Below are 14315 nucleotides of genomic sequence, written 5' to 3' on the forward strand. Positions count from 1 at the left end.
AAATATCAGTTACATTTTTTAAATGTTAAACGTGAAGTCTTTTTCAGTTTTTTTTTGGTTATTTTACGCTGCCCGAAGTCCAGCAGAGCCAGCTGTGGTGTGCTTTCAGAAGAGCACAGCCCTACACAGTACAATTTAAATTCTTTGATGTTCTGCGCGAAACACAGAAATGCGAGTTGTGTAATAACGTCTTCGTACGGCAGGGGTCTGCCTTGTGCGTCAAACTGGGAAAGTCATTCTGCTTTCCCAGGAAGACTGAGAGTTTTATTCTGAGTCTGTGGGCCATTGTGGGTATAATATATGTGATTTTATGTGCAGCCATTCTTTTAAAACTCTATTACGTGCCTTCACAATACGCTGGCATTAAAAACAGCAAGTGAGATATCAAAGCAAGACAGGGCTGGGATGCCGGGTGTCGCATGCTGTCTGCCTGGGGGTTGGTGGGCTGGCGGCCGGCCAGCTTCAGGACCCTACTGCGTGCATGTTCAGGGTCCATCAGAAGCTTTTGTGGGAATTAGGCCTAAAATGAATTGTTTTAGATGGAGGTAGATTTCTTGTAGTATTTCAAGCAGCTATCTGGTTCGAATACTCACATTATAAGTAAGGAATTTTATGAGGCGGTTTTCTGGGTGTTTTGTTTCTCCAGCTCCCATGATCCCAGCAATAGTAATGCAAAGCCGAGGCACCTGTAATTGTCGGGGCTACAGATTCCCCACAGGCACGTCAGGTACAATGGGCCTGTTCCCTGTAGCTACCAAACAGGTCACAGAAGCCAGGGTTCAGGTCAGGCTTATTTAATTTACGTGATTGCATCAGACTACGTTCTGTTCCTCCTAGACAGAAATACTCCTGGTTTTTGGCATATTGGCATCTTTCTAATAGTCCTGTTTCACCAGCCTTGTCAAGGTGGTGGGCCACCTGGAACCCATGCAGGTCGGGAGCTGCTCCAAGTGAAGGCTTCTCAGCAACTCACCATGGGTCTGGGGTCCCCAGGGGCTGTGCGGAGCCCCGGTAGTTCCAGGACCTGTATTCCTGGAGCAAAGGAAGCTGGGGCTGTGAGTGGCTGAGCTTGCATTTGGTTGCTGGTATTCATGCAAACAATGCTTATCACTGAATGCCAGGGTTTTACTTTTTACACACTTGGGCTTTTCCTCTCTGGGTCTGATTGTATTTTTGTCAACAGCCCAACACGAAGAATTTGGTTGAAAAAAAGGTCCTCGCTACTGTCAGCTTGTATGAATTAGATTTCCTTATTAGACACAAAAATTGTGTCAGTAGAATTAAAAATTAATGATTTTTTTTATATGGCTATATAAAATCAAGGCGGTTCTAATTAGTTTAGCTAAGTGACTAGACAGATGTCAGGACTGTTTTGAACTGCATCCTAATTTTAGTAAACTCAGGAAACAAAGTGAGTTGTGGCACGAAATTGACCTTTATACTTTTCTCATAACCTATTCTTGGTCTAGTTTATAACCTGTTCAAGGAAAAAATAATTAAGCTCTAGCTGGTGATTCTTAGCAAGATGTTATTTGGCTTTATATGGAAGCACACAGATGCGTGAGGAACTGTGTGTCTGTTGGAAAAATCAAGTCTCATCGTCGTACTCATCATCATGATCTGCGTTTGGACCAGCCACAGTGAACAGGAGTGACGTTTCAGGATGAGCACATTGCTCTTTTCTTGGTCGTAGAAATGAACGTAGGCAAATAAAAGGAGTCTGGTGGGTGATGGGCTGGGTACCGGGGTGTGATAGAGATGCGGGGCCCTTGGGCATCACTTCCTCTGCAATCGATGGCCAGGCCTACAAGGTGTGGTCTGTAAGAGCCACGGTCGGGACTGGAAAGCTTTTCAAGGAGGGTGGTTGTTTCTGTCAGGCCTGGATCACATCCTAGTCGAGGCTTCTGGGAGCCCAGGAGCAGCCGCTGGGGGTGGCCTCCTCCCCTCTAGGACTCTTAGCCCTCCAGTGGGTGAAAATGCTCGGCCGTGTTTTCAGATCCACCTTGAATATGATGAGCAGGAGTCCCTTCTTATATTGAGGATAAAACCCACAGATCAGACCTGGGAGCACCCTGAAAGTATGAAAAAGGTCCTAAGACAGCAGTGAATCACAAGAGTTTTCCTTTCCCTCTCTCTCTCCCCCTCTCTTTCCGTATGTATTTTTAATAAGACTTTGCAAAACTCTGTGTTAAACAGATTGTTACACCAACTGAGAGTATTAGAGGGGCTCCTGTTTAAAATCCTAACACAGATTTAGCTGCTGGGGTGTGAGCAGGTGCTACTTACAACTTTGATAGGAAATATAATGATATTTTACCAGGAATGTGGTGGAAGCTGCTGATTGGCTGACACAGCGATTAGTCATTTGCATCTTTCACGTGATAAACCCCCGCTGACCTCCTGTTTAACAGCTAATTGAATTTCCTCTTTCTCTATTACGGTTTCACTCTTTATTTGATTTTATAAGAAGAAATTTATAAAGGAGACAGAGGAGGTTAAAATTCCAAGGGGAGGATATTTCTTTGCCCAAGCACTCACCCTGCACAGGACAGAAGGGTGGCTTCTTTAGAGCAGCTTCTGCCCCTGTAAGGGTGGTTTTGGTCTTTTCCCTCTTTTTTTTTTTCTTTACTGCTTTGGAATGAACACACATGCCCTTTTTAGAGAGTGGATTGTTCAGTGAGCTATTGATTGGGTGGAACTTTATAAGAAGGAAAAAGAAATTGTTCCCTCAGTTTCCTGCTGTTTGGAGCAGAGGAATGAGGCCACTCCTGGTCATTACTGTGCGGGACTTGAGGCCAGACGGCAGCTTTACGAGGGGAGACAAGGGCAGACAGACAGTCTTGCACGAAGATGAAGAGCAAGGCCAAGGCTGTGCCTGGACGTGAGGACAGGCCCTGTGCCCCATACGCACCTGTCCACCGCCTGCCTGACATCAGGGGGTGTGTGTGTTTGTGTTGTGCCTGTTCGGTGTTTTTTTTTTATTTTATAAATTTATTTATTTATTTGTTTTTTATTTTTGGCTGTGTTGGGTCTTCGTTGCTGCGCACGGGCTTTCTCTAGTTGTGGCGAGCGGGGGCCACTCTTCGTTCCTGTGCGCGGGCTTCTCATTGCCGTGGCTTCTCTTGTTGCGGAGCACAGGCTCTAGGCGCGCGGGCTTCTTCAGTAGTTGTGGGTCGCGGGCTCTAGAGCGCAGGCTCAGTAGTTGTGGTGCATGGGCTTAGTTGCTCTGCGGCATGTGGGATCTTCCCGGACCAGGTCTCAAACCCGTGTCCCCTTCACTGGCAGGCGGATTCTTAACCACTGCACCACCAGGGAAGCCCTGATGTTGTTTTAATTCCTAATAATTTCTGAAACAACCCATTCTTTTGCCAGATACCTCAATATGCAACTAAATAAGGTGGTGACTCAAACTTAACCCTTTGAAAAGAAACTTAGTTAAAACTCTGCTGGTGTGCGTGGAACATGGTGGCCACTCAATAAATATTGGTGGAATATTAACCCAGCCTTGCCTCTTTTCCGGAATTCCTGGCGAGCGGAGGCCCGGCTGAGACACTCCTATATGACAGACAGTCCCCAACTGAGTCACAAAGTAGCTTTCAGATTCGAATTTTGAAAGGGAAGCATGAGCTGGCTTCTCTTTTCTGTTTTGCCTTATAATGACCATGCCTTCGTCTTCTCATCCAGGACCAGATTGATCCTCTGAGGATTTGGAGCCTTGGAATAAGGGTGATTTTTCTGTTTTACTGCGTCTTTTTCACCAAATCTTTTCTCGCCTCTGCCTTGAATCCTGAAGCGTGTGAATTGATGTTCACAGGTGTGCTTTGCGTCTTGGTAGTGTTGACGAGGGGAAGGTGATGGGTGATATTAACAAATGTGTGGCGCAGAGGGAATCAGATGCAGGAATCTGGGTTTTCAGTCTGTTTTCAGGGACGGAAGTTCTGCCATGGAGCTGAGCTGCCTCCACCTCCACTAACTCAGTTCTGGGTTAAGGCTCTTCCTGCGTTCAGACCACAGTGGGTGTGTGGACGTCTGTGCAGGACCGGGGTTATGTTCCCCCCTCCCCCCATCGCAGACCTGGGGCAGGTAAACGAAGGCACATCAGGACTGCAGTGTCACAAGGATGGGTGCAGACATCTCCACAGGGCAGGTGGGGTACCAAGGGACGGTTCCAGAACAGTGGTGGTAGCAGAGGAGATGCCTACAACTAAAAAGAAGCACAATGCAACCTCTGCACTTTTTTTCATTCCCTCCTTGAACAGTCACAAAAGAGACAAATACAGTCTCATTCCTATATTTCTGTAGTTGTTGGACGGTCTCTCCCAATCTGTGTGTAGCCCTTCAGTGGAAACTAGCTAAGTATTCAGAGGCAAATGTGGAGCTAGGAAAATCCTTTGATCGAGGTCATACTTTTAAATTTCCTTTGGGGATATCTGGGAAAAAACCTAAACATTAATTTTAGGGAAAAAGCTTACCCCAAATTTTAACATATTCAGCTACAACTTCCCATCCCCCAACCAAAACTGACAAGATTTACAGGAAAAAAAATCCCCAAATTCCTAAGCCTGTTCATTAAGTTCTAGGATCCCAGGTGATCCTTTTTTCTTCTTCATGCTTTTCTATAATTTCCAAAGAAATCTAAACTACTAATGCAGTAATCATATTTTAAGAAATAATTAGCTAAGACTCAAGTCATCCTAAAAATATTAAAATAACTATAATCATTGGGTGATGATTATATTACAGATGTCTGGGATTTAGTAACAGATGGCTAACACTATATCTTAGATAATTTCACCAACTGAAGGGGAAATTTAGTGGCATTTAGTGACAAAGAGCATGAAAAGAAGTAGTCAATTCATTAACTGACAAGTCATTGCAATTTACTATGCAGCATAAGAGTTGTCATCATAATTATCACCCAAGCAACCCAAAGGGTTTGAGATTTCTGCTTGACATTTGTAGTTCACCTTGTAAATGTCTCAGTCATAATCATGGCCGTAATGACATTGCCCTGTGGTGAACCAGAGAAGGAGGAAGTGCTCTGTTTATTTCTAACAGGCATTAGGACTGTGCCGTCGTGAAGGCCAGCACCTCACTTCCTACTCACTCCCTCTGGTCATCAGAACTGTGTACCTGCCATCGGTCAGGCAGCTTCACGGGGTCACTGTTTCCTTACTGTTGTTACTGCTCGTACAGACGAGGGGCTGGAGGTCAGTACAACCAAAAGGTGATGCTTAGTCTTGTGTCTTTCAAACAAGCAGGAAGCTTTTCAGTTCTCTCTTATAAATGCCAGCTCGCCATCTTACACCTGGTACTGCAATTTAGGGTAGCATTTTCTAAATCATGGTCTCATGGGGGAAAAAAGAGCCATGGGAAATCATAGCTATCTTTTATAATCTCCTAAAAGTTAAACAAAGCTACTATTGTTTTATTACAAGTTGGCCTTGTATGAGGCTCTGTACTAACGCGCACCTGGCCTGTCCATCAGCTACAGATGCAGTGACTCCAGGGGGGATTAAAAATGTCAGAATGGGGAGCTGCTTGGCTGGCCAGCCGTACCTGACGCACCTGCGGAATAGCAGCCAGCAGCCGCCCCGGCAACGCCTGGGAGCTTTCCCCAGCCCTTGGTTTTCTGTGGAGCACAGCCTGGGAAACACAACTTATTGGGCTAGAGATGCCCCAGGCCTTACGATGTCAACACCTGCGACTGCTTCGACAGAAAGAGCTCTCCATACTCCTTTCTCGAAGGCATAATGTCGCCCTAATCCTGTGATGCTTCTCATATGATTTTACTTTGGGATGCTTCTCTTCCTCGGCACACAGCGACCGTTCTTTATACCGTTCGTTACAGCACTGGCTTTGGCCAGTAGTGTGGTCATGTTGTAGGACGAGAAAAGGACCAGACCAGAAGCCCATGGACCTGGGGCGGAGTCCTACCCTTGCCCCACTCGGCTACTTGGTAAATATGACTTTGGTTAGGCCAGGTCATCTGGCTGGGTGGCTGTGAAAGGATGGAACTGAACGGGAGATAAACTGTTAGATCTTCTAAGTACTTAGTTTTTCTTCCATATATATATTTATATGTATACATAAACACACACAGATATACTCTCTCTATAAATATATAAATGTGTAGAATACAAATGATACGTTCACAAAAATATAGATATATTTGTTGCTTGTGGTCTCCAGATTCTTTTCACAAATGTTCCGTTCACGTTATTAGAAGTTGCTCATTCGTCATCAAGGGTTTCCACTGCACTTTTGAGCGTATTGACCCTCCAGCTCCGGTCCTTGGGGAGGCTCATGGCCCTGACTCGAGCGGGTGGTAGAAGGCCAGCATCCCCCCACCCCCGGTCCTGCACACCTGCTGGCCGTGGGCTGACCAGCCTTCCCGTCGGGACGTCCCCGCATGTCGGCTTCGCCCCTTCCCACCCCCAGCTCTCTCTGTCCGCTTGTGACCTACTCTGGTCGCTTCGATCTCACCACAACCGCTCTCATAAGAAGGGAAACGTGCTCCGTGTTGCTAGATCCCCTGCATGACCTCCTAGTACGTTTTCAGCTTGATCTGCCAGCAGCGGCGGTAGCGTGGACCACACTCCCTCTCGGGAACGCCCGCCCCCTTTAGCGGTGGTGGGTCAGGCCCCTGGCTTCCCCTTGCCTTGTGGTTCTTCCTTGTGGGCCCCCTCCTTTGGGTCCCTTTCTTCCACCCATCCCTTACGTGTCCCTAAACCCCAATGTGCTCTCAGCTCCCGTGCGCCAGGAGGGCCATCTATACCCCTCCCCCACTGGGGTCACCAGCCCCTGAGCAGTGATTCTCGAAGTGCGGATGTGACCACATGCTCGGTGCTAAGTCACTGACAGCAGCCCTGGTGTCCGCAGACTCCACACATGTCCCTTCCATTTAGAACTCTGCATGCTTTCCACTCTTTCTAGCTAAACAGTAAGAATCCTAAAATAAATGACCTTAGAGGAGTTCTTGAAAAGCGTTATGTGTCATATAATCAGTATTGGATGGTGGACGTGTGGACAAAATCCGAATCATGAGGTCATAAATTTGAGGAAAAATTCTTTAAAGGACTACTTGACACTTTGCTCTTTCTCAAGATAAAAGGACATTTATATCTCTTGTTTTGTTGACTTTTTTGGTTTTTATTATTTCTTTATTTTTTGTTTTCCTTTAATTTGTTTAACAAACCCTTGTATAATACTTTTATGTCCCAGGCACCGCTCCAAGCACCTTACAAACATTAGCTCTTTAATACTCACATCCGTGTGACGTAGTCACCGTGATCGTTCCTGTCTCGGTTTTACAGGTGGGAACGCTGAGGCAGTTACTGCCCAAGGTCGCACAGCTGAGGGTGGAGCTGAGACTTGGACCTGAGCTCTCCGGCTCTAGGGTCTTAGCCCAGCGATGGTGCTAAATTGTAGACATTTGCCAAAATCAAAGACGATTTTCTCCTGTGATTTCTTTTGTGGAAGTAAATAACATTTTTACATTTTTCTCTTCATATAACCCTTTGATGACTCAAAAAGAATTTGAAATTACTCTTAGCCTTCCCTTTTTCCATACTAAACAAACGACATCAAGCAGGGTTCAGCTAAGCCTGGAAATCAGAGACTCTGAGGCGAGAAACCGGATTCCTCCTGAGGTCCTCCTCTTGCTCCAGGATCTCTAAGTCAGTGGGTCCCAGATTTTTTTTTTTTTTTTTTTTTTTAGTATGAGACTCCTTGTTTAAAATAAAAACAACAATAATAAATCACAGGCCGCCCACCCACATCACAGTGGTTGCGTTTTTGTTATCCATGCATTGGGCAAAGCTGCATGAATCCTTCAGTGCCTCTAAATGAAGTGAATTGGTTCATCGTGGTGTTCATATTTGCAAGCTGTACCACGTGTACATCTGAAACAGCATCCGTTCAGCCTACGGAAGGTGACCCAGGTACCGTGTGGTCACCGGCAGTTTGCAACAGTCTCTGTACCCTCAGGTTGGGGGTCGCTGTTCTCTATGGAAAACTTAGGGGTCGTGGTTGTTTTTTGTTTGTACCTGGAAGTCAGGGCAGAAATGAAGCAGTTTCACAGGTGTGGATGGGATGGCAAAGAGCTGCTTTTCCTCTGTGGAGTTGTTGATTTACCTGAAACTTGGAAGCTGCTAGGAGTTTTACTAGAGGCTGAGTTTCTTAGGGTCTGGAGTCGATGGAGCACCCCGACACTGGCTGTACCCCGATACAGCCCCGGTGTGCGATGGATACCTGCGTGACAGAGCCCAGCTCGTACGTGGAAAGAGGAGGCAGCTCCCCCAAGGATGCTTTCATTAAAAAATGTTTGTAAGCGTACCTCGTGCTGGATACTCGGAGAAGTCTGCCACCTTTCCATACACATGCCCACGCGCACACACACACACACACACTCACACGTACACATACACACAACCCCTGTGGCTTCTGAAGAGAGCTAAGGGATTAGGCCGTCGTGGTTAGTGATCAAGAACGATGCCCCTCCATCCACTTAGAGTTAGGGTGGCAGCAGCGAAGACGAGGGAGATTGAAGAGGGGAGGTGTGGGTGACATCCCTGTCCCTCCGCCCTACTTCATGGCCTCTTTGGACCTCATTTTCCTTTCCGTGACGCTGGGTGATCTGTCTGTAAGGTTCCTGCACTTGTCTTAGCCCAGATGGGATAGACTCCGATATTTCATGGTGACCAGCAAATCCCAAATACCAGAGCGTCACGATATGGGGGCTCACGTCTTTCTCGCGGGGTCACTACACCAGGGGCTGCTCTCGGCAGCTGCTGTCACAGGCCCAGGGGTCTCAGAGCTCCAGGGGGCTTCCACGTGGCAAGCCCACCGTTCCAGGGTTCTTTGTTCTAATCATGAGGCTGGGGTGGGGGTCAGGGAGGGTAACTTGTGCCTTTTAACGTCACTTGCACTCCTGATCCCAGCTGTGAGGACTCAGCCACGTGGTCCCATCCTAACCAACCCGCCTGCATCCCGGGCCTGGGAAGAGGAAAGATGTGGTGAACACGTGGGGTGGTTTTGGACCCTACAGCTCTGAGATGTCTGTCTGATCCCTTGGGGGCCCAGAGAAATGGAATTCTAGGTTTTGTAAAGGAAGTCACGGCCTGATGCTTCAAAGTTGACATTATGGTGTCATGGAAACACAAAATGGATGCTTTTTATAGTGGGGATGGTGGTTTATTTCCTGGGCTTGATTGTGCCAGCATTTTTGATTCGGCTGCTGGAGGACAGATGCCCAATCTGACAGCAATTCCTTTCAAGCAGGGACCAGTAAACAGTGGTAGCTGTTTTTCAAAATAATTTCTTTTAAAAATGTATTTGGAAGATGAGTAAGCCAAGATTGTCATGACAATTTTCTATGGCATAAAATAAAAGGCAATTTCTTGCTATGGTCACCATGACAACATTCAGTTCACATACTTACACATACCTGCCGTTAAATTCCATTGGCAGTGAAGGGTTTCTATTGCCAAGCCACTAGATCTAACATGACCGTGGCTTAGCCAGAGACCAAAGACCCCATCTTTTTGCTAATGCATTTTCCAAAGGACTAAGCCTGAGATAATTACCTTTTAATTCCTGTGGAAGTTTGAATTGAACTGCAGTTTGGATAGTGTTACAAAGAGTCTGATAATTTTAGGTGGGGGTTGTTCAGACAGATACAACGTTTACTTGGATAAAGGCGTGTTAATCAATTCTCCTATTCGGAGGAAAAAGAACATATAGAATATGTGCTCCAGAAGCAATGGAATGAATGATAAGTTATTTTGGAAGAACAAATTTCCTGGAATAGCAACCACTTGAGAAACAACAACCGTACTTCAGCCATTTTCATTTGATTGGAAAGATGTGTTTAACATATTAAAGGACGAGATGGGCAGGGCTGTGCACTGCCCCAAATCCCGGCCATTTCTGTCCATTTCAGTCTTGAATATCCTCTTTATCTTCAATTCCTTCTTTTCAGGCCCTATAATTTTATACCAGTATATTTCTACATCCACACCCTTACCCATGACTTCTATCACCCGTCACCTAAAAAGCTGATTGTTAGTTGGTAGTTTTTTCATATTGCATGTTTAGGTCTTCAGAGGAGGGAGCCTGTTTAGGTATTAAGAAGCAGCTTAAAAAAGGAAACTCTTAACCAGCAAAGGTCCACCTCTGAGCTGCTGCTCTGCTCTCAGAGGTTGCTTTAATGCTGCACCTGGCATGCTTCCGGCTGTACCAAGACAAAGCTTGATGCACAGCCGTATAGGGCTGATCCTTCTGGAGGAAACATAGGGATTCAGTTTTCACAGGGAAGGCAAAGCAGATTTTTTTGTTACCCACGTGGGACACACTCCAAGTTGGCCTGTAGTAGATGGAGAGAAAAAGTGCATGTGCATGGGAGAGCATGCACCTGTGCACGTGTGTGCACGTGTGCATGTGTGAGGGTTGTGTGCGTGCGTGTGCGTGTGCAGGGGTGTGTGTGCGTGTGTGAGTGTGTGTGTCCAGGCGTGCATGTGGAAGGATTACTCAAAGGACTAACACCGGATAACGCCAACCTTGCACAATCCGTGCGCATTAGTTGACCCGGCGCCACCTGAAAAACTAAGCCACCGTTTTTTATTTTGCCCCCTCCTCTCTGTCTCCTTCTCTCAGTGCCTGGGGGTGCCTTTCGCGCTCCGGCAGGTGGCAGGTGTGCTGCGGCGAGGGGCTCACAGCCCGCCCCTCGTGGCGTCTCTGAAAATTTCCCAGTTTTGAACACTTGACTCGGTCCACGTGGACTCCGGCTTCGGCGATTCGGCCGGAGGACCGGTACACCTGTTGAGGCTGCGAGCGCTGCGCGGAACTCTGCGCGGAGACGGACGCGGGCGGCCTGGGGGCTGGTTCTCCGCTCCTTCCCCCCGTGGGCGCGCAGGCCGGCTGGGCTGCGGCCAGAGCACGAGCGTCCCGCCGCCAGAGCCCTGCCGACCCCGAGGACGTCCTCTGCCGGGGGAGGGGAGGGGCGGGGGGCGGGGAGCGGGGAGGGCGGGGGGCGTGGTCCTGGGCGGCGGCCGGGATGCAGGATGGGAGGAGGCGGCGATGCGGGATGCGGGACGCGCGATGGCTCAGACCAGCCCAGCAGCCCCTGGGCTTGCGGACGGAGGATGATCGGGCTGCCGCGCAAGAAGCTGCAGAAACTGTTTCTCAGAAAGGTAGGGCGAGCCCTCGCACTAGAACTGGGGTCCGGGGGAAGTTTTGACGGTTCTTATTTACTGCTGGGAAACAGATAACGTGACAGATCTTCGCAGGTGAAGGGCAAGTTCGAAAGTTGTTTTCTGGGACAGAATGAAATTCTGTGTGTCCTTAAACGTGAAAGGGTCGTAGGTCACAGATGGAGGCAAGGAGCAGGTCAGCAGCTGGCGTGAAGGCGGTTGCCCTCTTTCTGAGGTCGTGTTACAGCCCAAATGGACTTAATCTTATCGCTCTCGTGTATTTTCACGGTCGAGGGGAACCGGGGCCACTCAGGCATTTTCCTGCAATTTTAGAAGCAAAGGGGAGAAAATGTGACAAAGTTGATGTTTATTGAAGCTGTTACTAAAAGGTAAAGTTTTAGGTGAAGAGAATCAGATTTAGAAGTTTACCCTTAAAAAAATTTTTTTTGCCTTTTTTAGAACCTGTTTTATTGTAGTAAAATATACATAACATAAAATTTACCATTTTAACCACTTTCAGTGGCATTAAGTACATTCACATTGTTGTGCAGCCGTTCCCACTGTCCATCTCTGGAACGTTTTCCTCTTCCCAAACTGAAACTCTGTGCCCATTAAATTATAACTCCCCATTCCTCCTGCCCCACCCTACCGAGTTTGCCCGTTTTTAAGTGAAATAAACACATAATAGTCATATGTAATAAGTATGCCTCAGATTACAGTCCAAACCAGGTCATGCAGAATAACTCCTGCAGTCTGTTCTCTGGATTTGTTAGAGAAATTACTTTGAATTGTATCTCATATAACTGTTTTTAAAAACGATAGGTATGAAATACAGGGTTTTAAACATCACAGACGTACCCAGGGGGTATAGGATTTGTGAGTCATAACACTTTTTTGAAGAAAATCTGTGACTTTCCAACAACGTGCATATAATTTTTTTTAAGTTGGGCAAGAAATGTTCTGATTCTCTTGTTTTAGTAACTATCTCTAGGTGTGCATATGCATATATGCAAACTTGCGGTTAATAAATATTCTTTATTTGTAGATCTGTATGCATGAAAATATAATATTGAACTAAACTTATGTTTCACTTTAAAATCACTCCTGAAATAATATTTCTAATGATTTTATAAAGGGAAATGAAAGTCGTTTCCTCCCAGTTCGGGGGTTAAGAAAACTGAGGCGTTAAGGAACCAGGTGCATGTCCACTTTTAGAAGCATGAACAGATCTACTTGTAAAAGCTGCACCCCCTGGATCCCAGCCCCTCACCCAACCCAGCCCTTAGGTCTGCGACGTCCTTACCCTCATTCCCCATGTGGCCCTTTGCTCTGATGTAAATGAACCTCACATCTCTGGGAGTATTTCCTTATTGATACCCCTTCTTATTCCCAAAGACATCGATAAAGTTAGCAAATATATTCAATAAGAGATTAAAAAGGAGTAAATGCAGATATCGAGGCAAAGGAAAGAAGGTAGAAACTGGATCTGAAGGCAGAGGCGAGGTCAGAAGGCACAGCAGGCTGGAGGCCAGCTCTGAGCTTGCTGGCTTCCCAGGGGTGGACACAGTGTGAGCTCACACCACAGACAAAAGCCCAGACCTAGTTGTTCAGGTGGACACCTCTCTTTCTGTCCCTGAGCCCAGAGAGGAGCATCTCCCGCAGGTCCTCCTAAAGAGGGCACCGCGTAAAAGCAGTGAACAGTGTGCCTAAGGGTAGCCTCTGCTAAGTGCAGCACGTTTCTCAGTAATGCCTTTTGTAGTGCTGTGAATTGTAAGCGGAGGGGGTCAGACCAAAATACAGAGCAGAAAAGTACTTCTATCCAAAGTCAACTGTATGTGGTTCAGGTAAACAGCTCTCTGGAGAGCTGCATCATCCAGGGACATTTGAAGCCATCTGGATGTCATACCCCCAGACAGTTCTCTGTAGCTTTGGGGAGGAAATCCGTAAATTTCGTTAGGATTCAGCTTGGGTTCCTTGACAAGTACAGGAATGCAGATTCTCTATGTTGCAGGTTACGAGGAGGGGCTCGTAACATTTGGGAGCTGGAAGAGGTCTTAGAAATCACACAGCCCATACACTTCATGTTCTAGCTGAAGAGACTGAGGGCCTGAGAAGTTGAAATGCCTTGCCCAAGATCACAGGGTGAGTGAGTGGCAGAGCCTGGGCCAAACCCGAAGCTTCGGACACCCACTCTGAGCTCTTCCTTTATCCCATGATGGGGAGGGTTCAGGAGAGCCGCTAGAGGACTGGACGTGTGTTTCCCCGCCTATGTTAACCCTGTCTGTATTATGGGGCTGCTGACCCTGGAGTGACCGCCCTGTTCCAACCCCGGGCTAGCTAAGGCAAATTCCAAATCCCTTGCTCAAGAGGGCACCTTCCATATACACACCAACCCACCCAGAGCCCACACCCTAACCACTCCCTCTGTGGCACTCTCCCACTCCAGGCCACCGTCCCCTGCCCTAATCACCCCAGGGCCAGGTACCCGACAGCTGGGGACAGCCCCTGGGAAAGGTTCAAACTAGCCTGTCCTGAGCCTGCTCACCCAGCCTTGCCTGTTCCTTCCCGTGGAAACTGCAGTAAAGGCTCGCGTCTCCGCCCTCCTCCCGCCTCCTGACTGGCCAGCCTCCCTCCGTGGTCCTCCCCACACAGGGAGCCAGGGCCCCTCCCTCTTGGGAACTGTGCGTAACAAACCATCTTCTCAGTGGTCGTTGTCTCCTGATCCACTGGCCTGGCCATACCTAAATAATAATAACAAAACCTGAACTTTAAAACACTGTTAGTTGTTTTTGAAACTTTCAGCACGTATGTTGTGGGCAATGAGACGGTAGTTGGACCGAGTTCCTGTAATTGAGAAACCGCTCCAGGTGAGGACGGGCACCGGAGTGACTGTAATGAAAGTAAAGACCACACAGATTCTGCTGTAAGGAGAGGCTGCGGCTGCTACGTGCCCTGTCCTGCGAGGGGCTGAGATGGCTAACGGCTGGAGGTCTGGGGCAGCCTGGCCTGGGGGGGCAGCAAAGGAGCACATTACAGGTGAAGTGCGCCGCTGAGCAAAGGTGTCTCCCAGAATTTGGGTTCCTCATCATTGTTGCGTTGGATTACTAGGTTTCTGACACTGAT

The 14315-nt window shown here is 47.6% G+C and overlaps 1 protein-coding gene across 1 annotated transcript in view; it reads left to right on the plus strand.

Annotated features, from left to right (window-relative positions):
- The first annotated feature begins 11098 nt into the window (after positions 1-11098).
- RPS6KA2 (ribosomal protein S6 kinase A2) overlaps positions 11099-14315 on the plus strand; it is a 296626-nt gene continuing 293409 nt past the window's right edge. Inside the window, exon 1 of the mRNA XM_061207550.1 lies at positions 11099-11192. Within this exon, the coding sequence (XP_061063533.1) occupies positions 11145-11192 (48 nt within the window). The 5' untranslated portion in view covers positions 11099-11144. The remainder of the gene's footprint in view (positions 11193-14315) is intronic.

This window comes from Eubalaena glacialis, chromosome 12 (assembly GCF_028564815.1).
Source record: "Eubalaena glacialis isolate mEubGla1 chromosome 12, mEubGla1.1.hap2.+ XY, whole genome shotgun sequence".
NCBI classification, from domain to species: Eukaryota; Metazoa; Chordata; class Mammalia; order Artiodactyla; family Balaenidae; genus Eubalaena; species Eubalaena glacialis.